The sequence below is a fragment of the Ascaphus truei genome, unplaced genomic scaffold (assembly GCF_040206685.1).
Source record: "Ascaphus truei isolate aAscTru1 unplaced genomic scaffold, aAscTru1.hap1 HAP1_SCAFFOLD_502, whole genome shotgun sequence".
NCBI lineage: Eukaryota > Metazoa > Chordata > Amphibia > Anura > Ascaphidae > Ascaphus > Ascaphus truei.
The window spans coordinates 153,490-176,450 of record NW_027456833.1 but is presented as its reverse complement, the minus strand read 5'-3'; the positions used below and the strand labels follow the sequence as shown (position 1 = coordinate 176,450).

Below are 22,961 nucleotides of genomic sequence, written 5' to 3'. Positions count from 1 at the left end.
TGGGTGCCTGAGGAGAGATATGAAACTGGGTGCCTGACGAGAGATATGAGACTGGGTGCCTGAGGAGAGATATGAGACTGGGTGCCTGAGGAGAGGTGTGAGATTGGGTGCCTGAGGAGAGATGTGAGACTGGGTGCCTGAGGAGAGGTGTGAGACTGGGTGCCTGAGGAGAGATGTGAGACTGGGTGCTTGAGGAGAGGTGTGAGACTGGGTGCCTGAGGAGAGGTATGAGACTGGGTGCCTGAGGAGAGGTGTGAGACTGGGTGCCTGAGGAGAGGTGTGAGACTGGGTGCCTGAGGAGAGGTGTGAGACTGGGTGCCTGAGAAGAGGTGTGAGACTGGGTGCCTGAGGAGAGATATGAGACTGGGTGCCTGAGGAGAGGTATGAGACTGGGTGCCTGAGGAGAGGTGTGATACTGGGTGCCTGAGGAGAGGTATGAGACTGGGTGCAGGAGGAGATAAATGAGACTGGGTGCCTGAGGAGAGGTATGAGACTGGGTGCAGGAGGAGAGAAATGAGACTGGGTGCCTGAGGAGAGGTGTGATACTGGGTGCCTGAGGAGAGGTATGAGACTGGGTGCAGGAGGAGAGAAATAAGACTGGGTGCCTGAGGAGAGGTATGAGACCCACTGCTGTGCTGTCTTTGCAGGCACCGTCACCTGGAGCTGATCACTCCTGCTGCACAGGTCTTCCAGGAGTCACTGGATGCCTTCCAGGACTGGGTGAGCGCCACGGAGAGGCGACTGGCAGAGCTCTGGCGTGCCAGCGGGTCCATAAGCCATATCAAGGAGGCACATGAAGAGGTTCAGGTATGTCCATGCCAGCTCCCGACATTTACACCAGGGGTGCGCAAACTGAGGGATGTGAGCAGGGGGGAGGGTAAGGGGGCGCAGGGAGAAGGGTTTGAGCACCCCTGATTTACACCACCATTCAGTTATTGTGTCATTGTTCCTACTTATTAGTCAACAAATCCTAGTGCAAGTCACGATGTCACAGCGTATGCTCAGGATCAGAGGGCCCAGCATAATGCAATATCTCAATCAGCTTGTGTAATGAAGCCTGGGATGGCCTCCCCTTGTGGTGTGGGACTCGCTCTATACCTCCCATCATCTGGTGTCTACCACCCTCAGAGACCCAGTCAAATCCGGGTAGTGTTCAGCTCCAGCGCTCAGCCCCAGGGAGTCTCCCTGAACGACGCCCTCTTCACTGGACCAGACTTGACAACCAGTCTTCCAGGAGTATTGATCCGTTTCCGCAAGGAGCCAAAACCTACCTCCTTCTGCCAAACGCCAGGGGATAGTCATTGGATGCACAGCCCGGTGTCCTCTTTATGTAACTAATTTATTATCGTTCGCGGTAAACTTAGTCATGACTATCCAATCCTGAATGAGTGTTTCAGTAGTGAGACTTATCTCTGCCTTCTTCTCCCCTCCAGGTTCTATGCAAGGAAATCCATTCCAAGCCAGGGGAGCTAGAAGGAGTTCTGGAAAAGGGCCAGACATTGATCGAGCTGGTTACAGGTGGGTGCTCTTAAACAATGGGTGGGTGGGTGCTCTTAAACCGGGAGGTTGGTGCTCTTAAACCGGGACAATTCAAATAGGCTGAGACAGAAGGGTGCCTGGGGGTAGAGGTGGCTCCCTGGGGGATTGATTACGGTGTCTGGATGATGGCTCTCTGGGTATAGTGGTGGGGTTCTGGGTTTGGAATAGGTGGGGGTTTTGGGGACAGAAGGCAGGGTTATGCCTTGTTTTCTAGATAATGGAGTCAGTGGCTGACAATGTACGATCTTCCTAAAGTCTTTCACTGCGGGAGATATCTGCGTGACTGGGAAGGATAATACATTCCGGGAACCTGAGAGTAGAGGAGATTACTCCTTAGAAAGGTCCTGCCTTTTATAGCCACCCTCCACTTTTCCACAACCTGACCTGAACAGGCATCCCAAGAAGCATGGAGGAGAGCCGATGTGTTGGGACACTCGGAGTATTGTATGTCTTTATTTATATAGCGCCAAAAGTGTACTCAGCGCTTCACACAGAATACATTACAGGAAATTATAATAATACAATAAGTGCAGCAAAATCAGACAATAGGAAAGGAAATCCCTGCCCCAAAGAGCTTACAATCTAATTGGTATAATGGGAGACTTACAGAGACATCAGGTGAGGGAATAAGTGCAGAAGATGGCAGTGCTTGGCCACAATGGTTGGTAGGAGCGACTGTGGTTGTTTATGTCTAAGTTCAGGCTTAGGGGAGATCCCCAGCAGCAGGAAGGAGTAGATAGAGGGTGTGAATAGAGGATTTGTGTGGGTGCTTTTTATTGAGGGGTAAAGACGTAGTTGGGAGAGAGGTGTATAAATAACATATCACATTATACTTTATTTGGGAGTGGGGAAGTTGGAGAGAACAGAGACGTTCGCAAAGGAGTGAGGAAACAGTAAACATAAAACGCAATAGGGTGGGGGGCGGGGGGCATAGTGAGATGCAGGAGGAGAGATTACCAGGTACTGCAGGATAGAAAGAGTACAAATAATATAGAAAGTCAAGTTCTCACAGTTTCAAAGTTGGTGTGCAGTGTCCAGATTTTCCTCTAATCTTCACCTCCAATTTCACCTCCAAAATTAACTCCACAGACACTTTAAATGTGACACTAAGATGTTACATAGCCATATGGCTCACAGCCAAGATAGACTGCCTTAAGTACTCTGATCACGTGCATACTGTACGACTAAGAATTAAGGGAGGGGTTTGCCTAATCAGCTCACAGAAACATACCAAATAGTTAATTCGATTTTACATTCTGCTGCAATTGATTGGCCTGATTAGCAGAGTTCCACCATGGGCATGTGTTCAGGGACCAGCCAATATACACGCACGTTATAGAGATACAAATGTAGCGTGTAACAGGTATCATAACGTATCCCTGCCAAGACTTCAGAGAAATAAGGACAGAGGCAGCATCCCTCCAATTACAGTACATAGCAAGGACTGTATAACTTACAGGAATCCCACCGCCATACTTTTGAGCTGCACCATTGGTGTGTTCCAGTGGGTCGTGTGGTTATTGTATAATGCTACGGAAAAGCTTTATTCTAGAGGTGACTGTTCCCGTGGGTCATGTGGTCATTGTATAATGCTACGGAAAAGCTTTATTCTAGAGGTGACTTTTCCCGTGGGTCGTGTGGTCATTGTATAATGCTACGGAAAAGCTTTATTCTAGAGGTGACTTTTCCCGTGGGTCGTGAAGATGGGAAGAGAGGGCGCATGATGGATAGTGAGGGGCGAAGAGTTTCTGAGCTAGGGGGCGTGCGACAGAGACATCTCAGGTGGGATAGTGCAGTACAGAAACATGGGACAATGAGAAGACACTGAGGAGACAGGAGGGGCCACATAACGAGAGATGAGAGCGGAGATATAAGGAGGGCGGGAGAATCAACCAACTCCATATTTGCAGCACAGGAGGCCTCCGTCCATGTGCCTATATTCCTGGTCCTTAGCAGTCCGGGGTTTGCGGTCCTTTTACAAAACAAGAACTTCCAAAGTTAATACGGGACCAGACCAGTCTGCAAATGTGGAATTAGTGGTCAGGCTGGGACGCCTTGTAATGGTGCCGCGTGTGCCCAATGTGTGCAGGGGAAGAAGCCCAGCTGAGCCAGGAGAAGGTGGATGCTCTGCGGGTGAGATATTTAATCATCGCACAGAGCGCTGGGGACATCCTGCAGCGGCAGGACCAGGCACTGGAAGCCACCATGCATCTTGACCCATCCCAGGAAGACGTGTCCCTCTGGTTGGGGCGCATGGAGAAGCTGGTGTCCTCGGGGAGCGGCGAGAACGGAGGAGAGAAGGTCACTCTCGCCACCAGCGACATGGAAAAGGTATAACACAAAATCACATGCACAATAAGGGGGCACATTGAGACGTGCCGTCTGAAATTATAGTTGCATGTCCCAGTACCCCTCCCAACTATAATATATTTATATAATGACATGATTGAGTGATTGAGCCAACTGTGCTGAAGCAGCGACATCCTGTAAAGCTGACCGGGTGGTGGCCCTTGAAGACTGTGGTTACACTAACTATACACTGTTCACAAGACATTTATTAAGATATTCACAATTAAAAACTACCAAGTATAGCGGGCGGTCCCTTCCCGGGGGGTGGGAACCAGCACCGGGCCCGTGTTTAATGGGCTGAATGGAGATACTAATTGGCAGAAAAAAATAAATCAAATTAGCATTAGTATTTTTAAAACTCCGAACATTTCCAAGGTAAAGAAAAGCTGTTTTATTACAATCTTTAAAGAACAAGAGACAGAGCACACCGCTCACATAACTTATAGATACTTTAGCTTATTATGATATTCATATCATGTGTCTTAATTTTGACACAAATGGGTGCTACCCATGTACGATAGTTAATAGTTTTAACAATTGTATGACAAATGTGACATAGTCACAAGGTCATACACAGAAGGTACATTTGTGGTGCACACCACACTAACAATATTTAATTTTTTATGTGAATAATTACAGTGATAAACCTTGGTGAAAAATGTGAAAAAATAAAATATATACTTAAATCTGACACGTGGTGCTGTCTATTCTGATTTCAACTACCATAGATTATAACAATGGTTATTATTACTTCAAATCTAGTGAATATATATATATATTAAAAAAGAATATACCTATTAACAATATAACCTCCTGCTTAATTGTACATATTGATTAAATCAATAGTTATACCCACAGTTAATAATAATGAAGTCTTATAACCAATAAAATACTTCTAGATGCCACTACAGTCACAAAGCCAAAATACACAATTTATATGGCATAAAATTGTACCACGACTTCTAATTTAACCATGATAAGGAGATAATATCCTAGTAGGTCACAGTAATTGTGTATAAATTGATGTTCACACAGAGGGCTGGTTGCACAGATAACATGGGGGAATCCCTAAGCAGCTAAACTAGCGTACTGTATAAACGCTGTTTGCTAAATAACAGCACAGCTCCAACATCGCTGTCAAATTTTACCCGGGAATCCCTGCCACTAATGAAAGCGATATGGATACAAACGTGTTGATGAAAACTGGCAACAAAACACTCTGTAAGATAGCAACATATTAACTAGCTAATGTGTAGCTTTTGCACAACTCCCATCACGGTATACAGGACAGATCGTGTGTTACTGCACCGGCATCGGCAGTCTCGGAGGCACCACGTGACGTGACGTCACCGCGACACTAGGCCCACTCCCTGGTATTATGTTATCTATATCCACTAGATTTGAAGTAATAATAACCATTGTTATCATCTAATCAGAATAGACAGCACCACGTGTCAGTTTTAAGTATATTTGTTATTTTTTCACCAAGGTTTTTCACTGTAATTATTCACATAAACAAATTAAATATTGTTAGTGTGGTGTGCACCACAAATGTACCTTCTGTGTATGACCTTGTGACTATGTCACATTTGTCATACAATTGTTAAAATTATTACAATCTTTACCTAACGTCCTTTGGGGATAAGAGAAGGGTTTGTCAGTATAGACGAGGGAGTCAGCCCAATCCGGGATAAGAGACGGGCGAGTCAGCCCAATCCGGGATAAGAGACGGGCGAGTCAGCCCAATCCGGGATAAGAGACGGGCGAGTCAGCCCAATCCGGGATAAGAGACGGGCGAGTCAGCCCAATCCGGGATAAGAGACGGGCGAGTCAGCCCAATCCGGGATAAGAGACGGGCGAGTCAGCCCAATCCGGGATAAGAGACGGGCGAGTCAGCCCAATCCGGGATAAGAGACGGGCGAGTCAGCCCAATCTGTTTTGTGGATTTCTCCCCCCAAATCTGTTTCGCGGTGTAAAACCCGCGCCCCGGATCTGGTTAGGTTTAATCCGCGTGGATTCATCGCCATTGGATACAATTTGTAGATCCCAATCCGCGGATCCAGTCATTCTTCAAAATCAAACGAGCGGATCGCTGAATCCGCGCATTGGGGGTTCTACAAATCCGTCCACGCGTGGCGGAATCCGCGGGGTGTATCGGCGGTAATAATAATAATAAAAAATCCGCCAAACGCGGGTCGCCATTTTTGAGATTTCCGCGGACCGCAGGAACCGGTCGATCCGCTGCGGATCCAAATATACCGATAAAACCCCGTACCATTTCCACTTGTCGGTTATGGAACGCAGCCGCGGACTCCCCTGAATCCGGCGTTCCCGGAGAAATGCGACACATTCATTTGTCACAAGAAAGAGACGAGTGGCGCAGTTACTGATTGAATCTCTGGCAGGAACGCGATTACGCTGAAACATGTTCTCGCGGTCGCGGCGTTGTAACCGGAAATCTGCCGCAGGATTTCCCTGTTGGAATAATGGGGACTCCCGGCGGTGACCCCTTTGTTCTCTCTCTCTCCCTCTCTCTCGGTGTCTCAGCTGGAACAGGTTGTAGGGTCGGAGCTGACGCACTTGTCTAACACGGCGGAACGCGTGGGGGAGCTGGGCTGCGTTACACTGGACGTACACACCATACAGTCCCAGCTGAGGGAGCACAAGGTAATAACGTGGACACAGCAGGGGACACGGCCTGGGTTCCGCACCCACGGAGGGCGCTTACGGCAGGGAGGGGTTCAGCTAAAATCCTGCTCACTGATACAGGAGAAAAAGGCATAATTGGAATAATTTGCTATCACGTTTCAGGTAACAAAAAATACCACGTGGTGATCACCTTCACGCCTCAGAACGGCCCACAGCCCCGCCCTTCCCCATTATCTCTTCGCATGCTTGCACTGCAGCCAGGGATTCTGGGTAATGACATGCAAATAAGCACTCCCTTTGTGTCACTTGTGGCGTCTGATCCATTTTAACACGGACTCCCTATACGCTTAACTAAATTAAGTTTATTATAATTACAAACCATTTTGCAAGGACATTTGCACGCACGCAGTGTGACACTGGTACGCAGGCAGTGTGACATTGGTACGCACGCAGTGTGACATTGGTACGCACGCAGAGTGACATTGGTACGCACGCAGTGTGACATTGATACGCAGGCAGTGTGACATTGGTACGCACGCAGTGTGACATTGGCACGCACGCAGTGTGACATTTGCACGCACGCAGTGTGACATTGGCACGCACGCAGTGTGACATTGGTACGCAGGCAGTGTGACATTGGTACGCAGGCAGTGTGACATTGGTACGCACGCAGTGTGACATTGGTACGCACGCAGTGTGACATTGGTACGCAGGCAGTGTGACATTGGTACGCAGGCAGTGTGACATTGGTATGCACGCAGTGTGACATTGGTACGCACGCAGTGTGACACTGGTACGCAGGCAGTGTGACACTGGTACGCAGGCAGTGTGACATTGGTACGCAGGCAGTGTGACATTGGTACGCACGCAGGGTGACATTGGTACGCACGCAGTGTGACATTGGTACGCACGCAGTGTGACATTGGTACGCACGCATTGTGACATTGGTACGCACGCAGTGTGACATTGGTACGCAGGCAGTGTGACATTGGTACGCAGGCAGTGTGACATTGGCACGCACGCAGTGTGACATTGGCACGCACGCAGTGTGACATTGGTACGCACGCAGTGTGACATTGGTACGCAGGCAGTGTGACATTGGTACGCAGGCAGTGTGACATTGGTACGCAGGCAGTGTGACATTGGTACGCAGGCAGTGTGATATTGGTACGCAGGCAGTGTGACATTGGTACGCACGCAGTGTGACATTGGTACGCACGCAGTGTGACATTGGTACGCACGCAGTGTGACATTGGTACGCAGGCAGTGTGACATTGGCACGCACGCAGTGTGACATTGGCACGCACGCAGTGTGACATTGTACGCAGGCAGTGTGACATTGGTACGCACGCAGTGTGACATTGGTACGCACGCAGTGTGGCATTGGTACGCAGGCAGTGTGACATTGGTACGCACGCAGTGTGACATTGGTACGCACGCAGTGTGACATTGGTACGCACGCAGTGTGACATTGGTACGCAGGCAGTGTGACATTGGTACGCATGCAGTGTGACATTGGTACGCACGCAGTGTGGCATTGGTACGCAGGCAGTGTGACATTGGTACGCACGCAGTGTGACATTGGCACGCACGCAGTGTGACATTGGTACGCAGGCAGTGTGACATTGGTACGCACGCAGTGTGACATTGGTACGCACGCAGTGTGACATTGGTACGCACGCATTGTGACATTGGTACGCACGCAGTGTGACATTGGTACGCACGCATTGTGACATTGGTACGCACGCAGTGTGACATTGGTACGCACGCAGTGTGACATTGGTACGCACGCAGTGTGACATTGGTACGCAGGCAGTGTGACATTGGTACGCACGCAGTGTGACATTGGTATGCAGGCAGTGTGACATTGGTACGCACGCAGTGTGACATTGGTACGCAGGCAGTGTGACATTGGTACGCACGCAGTGTGGCATTGGTACGCAGGCAGTGTGACATTGGTACGCACGCAGTGTGACATTGGCACGCACGCAGTGTGACATTGGTACGCAGGCAGTGTGACATTGGTACGCACGCAGTGTGACATTGGTACGCACGCAGTGTGACATTGGTACGCAGGCAGTGTGACATTGGTACGCACGCAGTGTGACATTGGTACGCACGCATTGTGACATTGGTACGCACGCAGTGTGACATTGGTACGCACGCAGTGTGACATTGGTACGCACGCAGTGTGACATTGGTACGCAGGCAGTGTGACATTGGTACGCACGCAGTGTGACATTGGTATGCAGGCAGTGTGACATTGGTACGCACGCAGTGTGACATTGGTACGCACGCAGTGTGACATTGGTACGCACGCAGTGTGACATTGGTACGCAGGCAGTGTGACATTGGTACGCAGGCAGTGTGATATTGGTACGCAGGCAGTGTGACATTGGTACGCACGCAGTGTGACATTGGTACGCACGCAGTGTGACATTGGTACGCACGCAGTGTGACATTGGTACGCACGCAGTGTGACATTGGTACGCAGGCAGTGTGACATTGGTACGCACGCAGTGTGACATTGGCACGCACGCAGTGTGACATTGTACGCAGGCAGTGTGACATTGGTACGCACGCAGTGTGACATTGGTACGCACGCAGTGTGGCATTGGTACGCACGCAGTGTGACATTGGTACGCACGCATTGTGACATTGGTACGCACGCAGTGTGACATTGGTACGCAGGCAGTGTGACATTGGTACGCAGGCAGTGTGACATTGGCACGCACGCAGTGTGACATTGGCACGCACGCAGTATGACATTGGTACGCACGCAGTGTGACATTGGTACGCAGGCAGTGTGACATTGGTACGCAGGCAGTGTGACATTGGTACGCAGGCAGTGTGACATTGGTACGCAGGCAGTGTGATATTGGTACGCAGGCAGTGTGACATTGGTACGCACGCAGTGTGACATTGGTACGCACGCAGTGTGACATTGGTACGCACGCAGTGTGACATTGGTACGCACGCAGTGTGACATTGGTAAGCAGGCAGTGTGACATTGGTACGCACGCAGTGTGACATTGGCACGCAGGCAGTGTGACATTGGTACGCACGCAGTGTGACATTGGTACGCACGCAGTGTGGCATTGGTACGCAGGCAGTGTGACATTGGTACGCACGCAGTGTGACATTGGTACGCACGCAGTGTGACATTGGTACGCACGCAGTGTGACATTGGTACGCAGGCAGTGTGACATTGGTACGCACGCAGTGTGACATTGGTACGCACGCATTGTGACATTGGTACGCACGCAGTGTGGCATTGGTACGCAGGCAGTGTGACATTGGTACGCACGCAGTGTGACATTGGTACGCACGCAGTGTGACATTGGTACGCACGCAGTGTGACATTGGTACGCAGGCAGTGTGACATTGGTACGCACGCAGTGTGACATTGGTACGCACGCAGTGTGGCATTGGTACGCAGGCAGTGTGACATTGGTACGCACGCAGTGTGACATTGGCACGCACGCAGTGTGACATTGGTACGCAGGCAGTGTGACATTGGTACGCACGCAGTGTGACATTGGTACGCACGCAGTGTGACATTGGTACGCAGGCAGTGTGACATTGGTACGCACGCAGTGTGACATTGGTACGCACGCATTGTGACATTGGTACGCACGCACTGTGACATTGGTACGCACGCAGTGTGACATTGGTACGCACGCAGTGTGACATTGGTACGCAGGCAGTGTGACATTGGTACGCACGCAGTGTGACATTGGTATGCAGGCAGTGTGACATTGGTACGCACGCAGTGTGACATTGGTACGCACGCAGTGTGACATTGGTACGCATGCAGTGTGACATTGGTACGCAGGCAGTGTGACATTGGTACGCACGCAGTGTGACATTGGTACGCACGCAGTGTGACATTGGTACGCACGCAGTGTGACATTGGTACGCACGCAGTGTGACATTGGTACGCAGGCAGTGTGACATTGGTACGCACGCAGTGTGACATTGGTACGCACGCATTGTGACATTGGTACGCAGGCAGTGTGACATTGGTACGCACGCAGTGTGACATTGGTACGCAGGCAGTGTGACATTGGAACGCACGCAGTGTGACATTGGTATGCAGGCAGTGTGACATTGGTACGCACGCAGTGTGACATTGGTACGCACGCAGTGTGACATTGGTACGCATGCAGTGTGACATTGTACGCAGGCAGTGTGACATTGGTACGCAGGCAGTGTGACACTGGTACGCACGCAGTGTGATATTGGTACGCACGCAGTGTGACATTGGTACGCACGCAGTGTGACATTGGTACGCATGCAGTGTGACATTGGTACGCAGGCAGTGTGACACTGGTACGCACGCAGTGTGACATTGTACGCAGGCAGTGTGACATTGGTACGCACGCAGTGTGACATTGGTACGCACGCAGTGTGACATTGGTACGCACGCAGTGTGACATTGGTACGCACGCAGTGTGACATTGGTACGCACGCAGTGTGACATTGGTACGCAGGCAGTGTGACATTGGTACGCACGCAGTGTGACATTGGTACGCACGCAGTGTGACATTGGTACGCACGCAGTGTGACATTGGTACGCAGGCAGTGTGACATTGGTACGCACGCAGTGTGACATTGGTACGCACGCAGTGTGACATTGGTACGCAGGCAGTGTGACATTGGTACGCACGCAGTGTGACATTGGTACGCACGCAGTGTGACATTGGTACGCACGCAGTGTGACATTGGTACGCACGCAGTGTGACATTGGTACGCACGCAGTGTGACATTGGTACGCACGCAGTGTGACATTGGTACGCACGCAGTGTGACATTGGCACGCACGCAGTGTGACATTGGTACGCACGCAGTGTGACATTGGTACGCAGGCAGTGTGACATTGGTACGCACGCAGTGTGACATTGGTACGCACGCAGTGTGACATTGGTACGCAGGCAGTGTGACACTGGTACGTACGCAGTGTGACATTGGTACGCAGGCAGTGTGACATTGGTACGCACGCAGTGTGACATTGGTACGCACGCAGTGTGACATTGGTACGCAGGCAGTGTGACACTGGTACGTACGCAGTGTGACACTGGTACGTACGCAGTGTGACATTGGTACGCACGCAGTGTGGCATTGGTACGCACGCAGTGTGACATTGGTACGCAGGCAGTGTGACATTGGTACGCAGGCAGTGTGACATTGGTACGCACGCAGTGTGACATTGGTACGCACGCAGTGTGACATTGGTACGCACGCAGTGTGACATTGGTACGCAGGCAGTGTGACATTGGTACGCAGGCAGTGTGACATTGGTACGCACGCAGTGTGACATTGGTACGCAGGCAGTGTGACATTGGTACGCAGGCAGTGTGACATTGGTACGCACGCAGTGTGACATTGGTACGCAGGCAGTGTGACATTGGTACGCACGCAGTGTGACATTGGTACGCACGCAGTGTGACATTGGTACGCAGGCAGTGTGACATTGGTACGCACGCAGTGTGACATTGGTACGCACGCAGTGTGGCATTGATTGCAGGTGCCACTGTCCCACGCACACTGTGCCCTGTTGCAGATGTTGGCGGTAGAGATACTGCAGCACAGAGGGATCATTGAGAGGCTGGTTGGCATCGCGGATTCCCTGCTGCTTCTGTGCCCGGCGCCCGCACAGGAACGGCTGCAGGTGAGAGACGGAGATTCTGATCCGGGTCTGAGTCACAGGACCGCTATGTATGGCGAATCCCCCCTCTCACAGGTGTGGGGTCTCCCCTCTCACAGGTATGGGGTCTCCCCTCTCACAGGTATGGGGTTCTCCCCTCTCACAGGTGTGGGGTCTCCCCTCTCACAGGTATGGGTTCTCCCCTCTCACAGGTGTGGGGTCCCCCCTCTCACAGGTGTGGGGTCTCCCCTCTCACAGGTGTGGGGTCTCCCCTCTCACAGGTGTGGGGTCTCCCCTCTCACAGGTGTGGGGTCTCCCCTCTCACAGGTGTGGGGTCTCCCCTCTCACAGGTGTGGGGTCTCCCCTCTCACAGGTGTGGGGTCTCCCCTCTCACAGGTATGTGGTCTCTCCTCTCACAGTTATGGGGTCTCTGACTCTTCTCAGTTATAGGGTTCCTGACCCCTCTCAGTTATAGGGTCTCTGACTCCTCTCAGTTATAGGGTTCCTGACTCCTCTCAGTTATAGGGTTCCTGACTCCTCTCAGTTATAGGGTCTCTGACTCCTCTCAGTTATAGGGTCTCTGACTCCTCTCAGTTATAGGATTCCTGACTCCTCTCAGTTATAGGGTTCCTGACTCCTCTCAGTTATAGGGTCTCTGACTCCTCTCAGTTATAGGGTTCCTGATTCCTCAGTTATAGGGTCTCTGACTCCTCTCAGTTATAGGTGTAACGGCTTCCCCCCCCCCCCCCCCCAATCTCACATTGGCCCGGGTGGTTACTTAATCCCCATTACGTGTTTGTGTCTGGTGATGCACCTGCAGGCAACAGGGCTCCTGAGTCCCCCGCTTGATGGTATTAGGGGATGTCTTCCAGACAGGCAGCTGAGGTAGTGGGTGCGAGTTCAACTTACATCATGTGCAGCGCCTCCACCTCATCAGGATCTGTGCTTCCGCAGGGAGATGGTCCTGGTGAGGAACTCCTTCTCGGTGGTGACTGCCACTGCTGAGTAATCTCACACTCACACAGTGGGTGGTTCGTTAACAAGGTCATCTTTATTGTAGACGGTGATGTAGGAGACTGCCCCATGCAGCTGCCGGCTCTAGCCGCACATCTCTCCGTGCTGTCCCTTCGCCAGGTACGCCCTCCCGTATTGAAGTGGGATTCCCTCTTCTCCTAGGGAGATCCTCTCTGTGCCAGGTCCCTGGACACAGAGCGGCTTGGACAGGCTGATTGGTCAACCTGGACCAGTAGTTACTTCACTAGGGTCACAAAGTGTTCCTACAATCCCTTATGCAGGAAAATACAACTTCCCAACAACTTCCCACAGCTGCTGGAACCACACGCTAACTAACTGTGTTGTGCCTTATATACTTCAGGAGGCAGGCGCATCTCTGATGTCACTATCCAGGGACTCAGAGCATACAGCCACTCCCCTCCATATATAGGGCACCTCACCATGGTGTGAGGGAAGACCTCCATAACTACTGCTGGCATACCTGTACTTACCAGGACTTACTGCCAACAGAGAGAAAGTAATATACCATTATTATGCATGGCTATATACTCCCCCTGGTGAATCCCCACCGTCCCGGCTGGGGCCTAAATTTGGTGTACCTTGCTCCAGGAAACACTGTAAAAGAACACACAAATTATGCGTCAAACATTATCACCTTTACATAATAATGCAAGAACATTTCGCTCACTGACCAGCAGGGAGCGTTAAAGAAAAGGGCAGACCACTCCTTGACGGGACCTAATAATAGTGTCGAGGGTCTGGTTTCTTCACCGCCCGTCCCGCTGCATCGGTGACTGTCACACTATATTCCCGGGGCAGGCCTCGCTCGTTACAGTACACTACTTTGTGCATGTAAATACTGCGCCCGATCTTCCAAACCCTCATTAGTTGGGAAATTCTTTGTTCAGCCTGAACTCCCTTAATGGCTCCTCCCTTATTGACAATATAATATTCTATGTCATTACGAAGCCACCTCTCTCGATTGTCCTCTATCTCCCGCATCAGAGGTTCGGGGACATAAGGGTACTCAAGCCCATGAGACCGTTTATATTTGGCTGTAATGGCCCGTTCAGCTCGGCAGGCCCGGGTTAATTTAGTTTGCCCAGCCTTTCCCGGTAACACCCATGACAGGGGCTCATCTGACTCCACCAGATCATCTAACCCTTCAGATCCCTTTGGGGTAATAAAACCCCCTTGAATTTGGTCCCACCTCACTCGCAGCTCTTTGAGGTAAGCCTCATCACTGAAATCCCCGGGAGCCCACCAATGGTCAACTACCCCATCCCTTTCTAAAATGAAACGGGTGCGGTCTATCCAGGCGACATAACCCTCATATAGTGGTGCCCACCATCTAGTTTCCCGTACCTCCTCCGAGTTGGATTCTAGTGGCTCTTCCTCTTCAGGCCCGCCCGATGATACCCCTGAAGTACCCTCAGATTGCGTAACATTTCCCCGACGCTGTGACCAATGTCCACCCGTGATACCCAACACACTAGTACAATCACTGGGTACCGACCCTCATCGGGAAATCCTCCCTCCACCCTCCGATCCATCATCCGAAGTTCCCGAGTCCAGGCTTCCAGTCCGTTCCTCGGTAGGACCCCGGGAATCCCCTGACATCCCCAGGCTAGAGGTAGACCCGAATGAACAGGTGACAGGGACAGGGGATTTAACTAGGGCCTTGGGGCTAACTTTGGGGATGGACGGGGTTGGGGGACGGGGCCGGATGGTAGGTATTGGCAGGGTTACGGCCTGCTCTTCAGCAATACCTGACTCGCTTCCGCCACAAAGTCCGTTCTTTCCTCCGGCAGCTGAGCTTCTCGCTCTCCGGCTCGAGCGCCCACTCCGTCTGTCAGTAGGGGATCGACTTCCACTGCTCGACCGCAGAGGCGCGATCACCTCCCACTCGATGCCGCTCTGGTCGTCCGGAACCTCCTCCGTACACGCACGTGCTTCGACGCCATCTTGGGTTGGGTCCCCAATCGAGACCTCTTCCTCCACGAGGACATCCGGCAACGCCCGTCTGCTACGCGGTCCAGGTTGGCCCTGGATCCGCTCTTCTTTCACCTCCACCCCCTGGATCTGCGGCGAGCACTGAGCTAGCCTACTGCTCCGCAGCGTCGGGGTGGATCGACCTCCTTCCGATCCGCTAGTCACCACGGCAGTGGGACTCCAGCGATCGGGTTGTCGCGGTACTGGGGACACTCGACTCCGTGTCTCCACACCACGAGGGATAGCATCCCGCCATGGGATACTACTGGTATGGTACTCCGTCAACAAGTCCTGTGCATCTGCCAGCCTGGCACACTCCTCGTCCGAGGACTCTAACTTACAGTTCGGGCGGGGTATTCCAGTAGGGGACCGTCGATGGGCTCCTTTTCGGTCACCTCTCCGATGGATAGTTTTCTCTGACTTGAGAACCCGGCCTGATTCCTGCTCCGCGGGGCCTGCACTCTCACGCCACAGTGCACCCGGAAGCTCCGCCGCCGACATCGGGGTAGAATCTTTCACTCCCATGGCTTGTACTGGCACAAACGTCGTCATGGGCCACATATACTGCAGTCTACAGTGAGGGCATCGAGCCTCGCTGCTCACAGCTCCGCCCGGCAGTCTGCACTGCAGGCAGAGACAGACCACTGTCTCCACACCCTCTACTCGGATAATCAGGAAGCCTCCTGGAACCGAATAGGTATGGGTAGAGATCAAGGGACTCTGTTCCACTTTCTCAGACTGTTCAGCCATAGTCACCAACGGGGGCACTCGTCTTAGAGGTCTGTATTGATCAATGGCTCTTCGCAACTGAAGGGCAGGGGATGGTTGAGCAATCCCTCCCCCTACTTCCTCCATCGGCATCCGGTGGAATTGCAGACCACTCCCCCTGGTTGAAACTTGGGGGATGTCTCGCAGCTTTGTAGGCTGACCCAGCACAGGGGCGGAGTGAGTCATAGTCCATGAGGGCGCGGCTCCAGCTTTCGCGCCAAACTCCCCAACAGGGTGGAGTTTTCTCGTTGCCGCCAATCCTGGCCAACAATTAGCAAACTGCAAAGTTGCAAGACTTTCTGCAGCTGGCCCACGCGGTGTCCCGGGAACGCGGGAACCGCCATTTTGGTGAGTACTGTCCTTCATATTTGAGGTAGCGTCTGGCTGTTTGTTTATTGGTGTATAACAAAGTCCATTTCGTTCCTCCCATCTCGCAAGACTGTCGTCCTCACTAGTCTCGAGGGTACTTTCCCGAGAACATAGACAGGACAAACACGGCGCAGCCATGGCTTTCATGCCATTCCATAACATGCTCACAAAAGTCTCTCCTGTAGCTTGTTCCTCTTCCTCAGTCCGGCATCCTGGACCTTCTGCTCGTTGCAGATCCTCCATTCTGACGGTTGTTTCTCGATCACTGTATACTGGATTATTGTACATGGAGCTCCGCTCTGCGGGGCAGCTACCACATCAGTACAATAAACATGCCTTGTGCACCACCTTGTGTACCTAACCTAGATCTGACTCGTGTTTGCACTACCTCAGGCTAGGCTCACTCTTTCGTGTCTGCTGTAGCTCCTTCCCCCCAGTCTGTGCTCCCTTCGGTAAGTGATCTGAAATGGGCTGTTTCTTCCATGCAGTACTTGGGCATCTACCTCTCTTGGTCAGTCTAGTGCAGACCCTCTCCAGAATTCCTGACCTCGTTAACAGGCTATCCCTTCAGGCATCCTACCCCTAGCGCTACCTCAAGGTGACTCGGACAGCTATAGCCCCTCTCCAGACCCACTAACTCCGCTCAGGTTCCCAGGTCGTCCCTGCGGTTCCATCACAACACAGCACAAAGTGGCAGCATACACTTTCCCTGTTTCCTAGTGTGCCTAGCTAAAGCCTGTCCTGTTGACAGATATATATATATATCTCAGCAGCGCCTCCAATTGTAACGGCTTCCCCCCCCCCCAATCTCACATTGGCCCGGGTGGTCTACTTAATCCCCATTACGTGTTCGTGTCTGGTGGTGCACCTGCAGGCAACAGGGCTCCTGAGTCTGCTGCTTGATGGTATTAGGGGATGTCTTCCAGACAGGCAGCTGAGGTAGTGGGTGCGAGTTCAACTTACATCATGTGCAGCGCCTCCACCTCATCAGGATCTGTGCTTCCGCAGGGAGATGGTCCTGGTGATGAACTCCTTCTTGGTGGTGACTGCCACTGTTGAGTAATTTCACACTCACACAGTGGGGGGTTCGTTAACAAGGTCATCTTTATTGTAGATTGGGATGTAGCAGACTGCCCCATGCAGCTGCCGGCTCTAGCCGCACATCTCTTCGCGCTGTCCCTTTGCCAGGTACGCCCTCCCGTATTGAAGTGGGGTTCCCTCTTCTCCTAGGGAGATCCTCTCTGCGCCAGGTCCCTGGACACAGAGCGGCTTGGACAGGCTGATTGGTCAACCTGGACCGCTAGTTACTGCACTAGGGTCACAAAGTGTTCCTACAATCCCTTATGCCGGAAAATACAACTTCCCAACAACTTCCCACAGCTGCTGGAACCACACTCTAACTAACTGTGTTGTGCCTTATATACTTCAGGAGGCAGGCGCATCCCTGATGTCACTATCCAGGGACTCAGAGCATACAGCCACTCCCCTCCATACATAGGGCACCTCACCATGGTGTGAGGGAAAACCTCCATAACTACTGCTGGCATACCTGTACTTACCAGGACTTACTGCCAACAGAGAGGAAAGTAGTATACCATTAGTATGCATGGCTATATAGGGTTCCTGACCCCTCTCAGTTACTGTATAGGGTCTCTGACTCCTCTCAGTTATAGGGTCAGTAACTCCTCTCAGTTATAGGGTCTCTGACTCCGCTCAGTTATAGGGTCTCTGGCTCTGCTCAGTTATAGGGTCTCTGACTCCTCTCAGTTATAGGGTTCCTGACTCCTCTCAGTTATAGGGTCTCTGACTCCTCTCAGTTATAGGGTCACTAACTCCTCTCAGTTATAGGGTGCCTGATTCCTCTGTTATAGGGTCTCTGGCTCTGCTCAGTTATAGGGTCTCTGACTCCTCTCAGTTATAGGGCTCCTGATTCCTCTGTTATAGGGTCTCTGGCTCTGCTCAGTTATAGGGTCACTAACTCCTCTCAGTTATAGGGTCTCTGACTCCTCTCAGTTATAGGGTCAGTATCTCCTCTCAGTTATAAGGTCTCTGACTCCTCTCAGTTATAGGGTCTCTGATTCCTCTGTTATAGGGTCTCTGGCTCTGCTCAGTTTTAGGGTCTCTGACTCCTCTCAGTTATAGGGTCTCTGACTCCTCTCAGTTATAGGGTCACTAACTCCTCTCAGTTATAGGGTTCCTGACTCCTCTCAGTTATAGGGTCTCTGACTCCTCTCAGTTATAGGGTTCCTGATTCCTCAGTTATAGGGTCTCTGACTCCTCTCAGTTATAGGGTTCCTGACTCCTCTCAGTTATAGGGTCTCTGACTCCTCTCAGTTATAGGGTCACTAACTCCTCTCAGTTATAGGGTCTCTGACTCCTCTCAGTTATAGGGTCACTAACTCCTCTCAGTTATAGGGTCTCGGACTCCTCTCAGTTATAGGGTCACTAACTCCTCTGTTATAGGGTCTCTGATTCCTCTCAGTTATAGGGTCACTAACTCCTTTCAGTTATAGGGTCTCGGACTCCTCTCAGTTATAGGGTTCCTGATTCCTCTCAGTTATAGGGTTCCTGACTCCTCTGTTATAGGGTCTCTGACTCCTCTCAGTTATAGGGTTCCTGACTCCTCTCAGTTATAGGGTCACTAACTCCTCTCAGTTATAGGGTTCCTGACTCCTCTCAGTTATAGGGTCACTAACTCCTCTCAGTTATAGGGTTCCTGATTCCTCTGTTATAGGGTCTCTGGCTTTGCTCAGTTATAGGGTCTCTGACTCCTCTCAGTTATAGGGTCTCTGACTCCTCTCAGTTATAGGGTCTCTGACTCCTCTCAGTTATAGGGTCTCTGACTCCTCTCAGTTATAGGGTTCCTGATTCCTCAGTTATAGGGTCTCTGACTCCTCTAAGTTATAGGGTTCCTGATTCCTCTGTTATAGGGTCTCTGACTCCTCTCAGATATAGGGTCTCTGACTCCTCTCAGTTATAGGGTTTCTGATTCCTCTGTTATAGGGTCTCTGACTCCTCTCAGTTATAGGGTCTCTGACCAGTGACCCCAGTTCTCCCTGATCAGGACTGAGCTGTGTTTCCCCTCCAGCCGCCCCTGATGTCCCTTCGGGAGATGTCGCCCCGGGTGTGGGTGCAGGGTGCCAGCTCGCCCGCCTGCCTGGAGCATGCCCTATCCCTGCTCGCCCAGTACTCGGAGGCACAGGACGAGCTGCTGCCCTGGATGCAGGAGACTGAGGCAGCGGTGGCACAGCTTTCTCTCACCAACGTGAGCAGCGGAGACTTCCGGGAGCAGCAGGAGCAGCTGCAGGTGCGCGAGGCTATCTCTCACTGATACTCTTTGTGCAAGGCTATCTCTCACTGATACTCTGTGTGTGAGGCTATCTCACACACTGATACTCTGTGTGCAAGGCTATCTCACACTGATACTCTGTATGCACGGCTATCTCTCACTGCTTATCTGTGCACGAGGCTATCTCACACTGATACTCTGTGTGTGAGGCTATCTCTCACTGATACTCTGTGTGCGAGGCTATCTCTCACTGATACTCTGTGTGCGAGGCTATCTCTCACTGATACAATATGTGCGAGGCTATCTCTCACTGCTTATCTGTGCGCGAGGCTATCTCACACACTGATACTCTGTGTGCAAGGCTATCTCACATTGATACTCTGTGTGCGAGGCTATCTCACACTGATACTCTGTGTGCGAGGCTATCTCACACTGATACTCTGTGTGCAAGGCTATCTCACACACTGATACTCTGTGCGAGGCTATCTCTCACTGATACTCTGTGTGCATGGCTATCTCTCACTGATACTCTGTGTGCGAGGCTATCTCTCACTGATACTCTGTGTGCGAGGCTATATCTCACTGATACTCTGTGTGCAAGGCTATCTCACACACTGATACTCTGTATGCAAGGCTATCTCTCACTGATACTCTGTGTGCGACGCTATCTCACACTGATACTCTGTATGCAAGGCTATCTCTCACTGATACTCTGTGTACGAGGCTATCTCACACTGATACTCTGTATGCAAGGCTATCTCACACTGATACTCTGTGTGCGAGGCTATCTCTCACTGATACTCTGTGTGCGAGGCTATCTCACACTGATACTCTGTATGCAAGGCTATCTCACACTGATACTCTGTGTGCGAGGCTATCTCACACACTGATACTTTGTGTGCGAGGCTATCTCTCACTGATACTCTGTGTGCGAGGCTATCTCTCACTGATACTCTGTGTGCGAGGCTATCTCTCACTGATACTCTGTGTGCGAGGCTATCTCTCACTGATACTCTGTGTGCGAGGCTATCTCACACACTGATACTCTGTGTGCAAGGCTATCTCACACACTGATACTCTGTGTGCAAGGCTATCTCACACACTGATACTCTGTGTGCAAGGCTATCTCTCACTGATACTCTGTGTGCGAGGCTATCTCTCACTGATACTCTGTGTGCGAGGCTATCTCTCACTGATACTCTGTGTGCGAGGCTATCTCTCACTGATACTCTGTGTGCGAGGCTATCTCTCACTGATACTCTGTGTGCGAGGCTATCTCACACACTGATACTCTGTGAGCGAGGCTATCTCACACACTGATACTCTGTATGCAAGGCTATCTCTCACTGATATTCTGTGTCCGAGGCTATCTCACACTGATACTCTGTGTGCGAGGCTATCTCACACACTGATACTCTGTGTGCGAGGCTATCTCACACACTGATACTGTGTGTGAGGCTATCTCACACACTGATACTGTGTGTGAGGCTATCTCACACTGATACTCTGTGTGCGAGGCTATCTCACACTGATACTCTGTGTGCGAGGCTATCTCTCACGATACTCTGTGTGCGAGGCTATCTCACACACTGATACTCTGTGAGCGAGGCTATCTCACACACTGATACTCTGTATGCAAGGCTATCTCTCACTGATATTCTGTGTCCGAGGCTATCTCACACTGATACTCTGTGTGCGAGGCTATCTCACACACTGATACTCTGTGTGCGAGGCTATCTCACACACTGATACTGTGTGTGAGGCTATCTCACACTGATACTCTGTGTGCGAGGCTATCTCACACTGATACTCTGTGTGCGAGGCTATCTCTCACGATACTCTGTGTGCGAGGCTATCTCTCACGATACTCTGTGTGCGAGGCTATTTCACACTGATACTCTGTGTGTGAGGCTATCTCACACTGATACTCTGTGTGCATGGCTATCTCTCACTGATACTCTTTGTGCATGGCTATCTCACACTGATACTATGTGTGCAAGGCTATCTCACACTGATACTCTGTGTGCAAGGCTATCTCACACACTGATACTCTGTGTGCACGGCTATCTCACACACTGATACTCTGTATGCACGGCTATCTCTCACTGATACTCTGTGTGCGAGGCTATCTCACACTGATACTCTGTATGCAAGGCTATCTCTCACTGATACTCTGTGTGCGAGGCTATCTCTCACTGATACGCTGTGTGCGAGGCTATCTCTCACTGATACTCTGTGTGCGAGGCTATCTCTCACTGATACTCTGTGTGCACGGCTATCTCACACACTGATACTCTGTGTGCGAGGCTATCTCTCACTGATACTCTGTGTGCGAGGCTATCTCACACACTGATACTCTGTGTGCAAGGCTATCTCACACACTGATACTCTGTGTGCAAGGCTATCTCACACACTGATACTCTGTGTGCAAGGCTATCTCTCACTGATACTCTGTGTGCGAGGCTATCTCTCACTGATACTCTGTGTGCGAGGCTATCTCTCACTGATACTCTGTGTGCGAGGCTATCTCTCACTGATACTCTGTGTGCGAGGCTATCTCTCACTGATACTCTGTGTGCGAGGCTATCTCACACACTGATACTCTGTGAGCGAGGCTATCTCACACACTGATACTCTGTATGCAAGGCTATCTCTCACTGATATTCTGTGTCCGAGGCTATCTCACACTGATACTCTGTGTGCGAGGCTATCTCACACACTGATACTCTGTGTGCGAGGCTATCTCACACACTGATACTCTGTGTGCGAGGCTATCTCACACACTGATACTGTGTGTGAGGCTATCTCACACACTGATACTGTGTGTGAGGCTATCTCACACTGATACTCTGTGTGCGAGGCTATCTCACACTGATACTCTGTGTGCGAGGCTATCTCTCACGATACTCTGTGTGCGAGGCTATCTCACACACTGATACTCTGTGAGCGAGGCTATCTCACACACTGATACTCTGTATGCAAGGCTATCTCTCACTGATATTCTGTGTCCGAGGCTATCTCACACTGATACTCTGTGTGCGAGGCTATCTCACACACTGATACTCTGTGTGCGAGGCTATCTCACACACTGATACTGTGTGTGAGGCTATCTCACACTGATACTCTGTGTGCAAGGCTATCTCTCACTGATACTCTGTGTGCGAGGCTATCTCTCACGATACTCTGTGTGCGAGGCTATCTCTCACGATACTCTGTGTGCGAGGCTATTTCACACTGATACTCTGTGTGTGAGGCTATCTCACACTGATACTCTGTGTGCATGGCTATCTCTCACTGATACTCTTTGTGCATGGCTATCTCACACTGATACTATGTGTGCAAGGCT

General features: G+C 51.2%; 1 protein-coding gene across 1 annotated transcript in view; it reads left to right on the top strand.

Moving 5' to 3' along the window:
* The window catches only part of LOC142484990 (microtubule-actin cross-linking factor 1, isoforms 6/7-like), a gene marked incomplete at its 3' end in the record, with an annotated part of 162,914 nt that overhangs the window by 91,751 nt on the left and 48,202 nt on the right, over positions 1–22,961 (top strand). The window contains exons 6-11 of the mRNA XM_075584226.1: positions 648–807; positions 1,434–1,518; positions 3,629–3,870; positions 6,436–6,555; positions 12,100–12,207; positions 19,415–19,633. Of these exons, the coding sequence (XP_075440341.1) occupies positions 648–807; positions 1,434–1,518; positions 3,629–3,870; positions 6,436–6,555; positions 12,100–12,207; positions 19,415–19,633 (934 nt within the window). The remainder of the gene's footprint in view (positions 1–647; positions 808–1,433; positions 1,519–3,628; positions 3,871–6,435; positions 6,556–12,099; positions 12,208–19,414; positions 19,634–22,961) is intronic.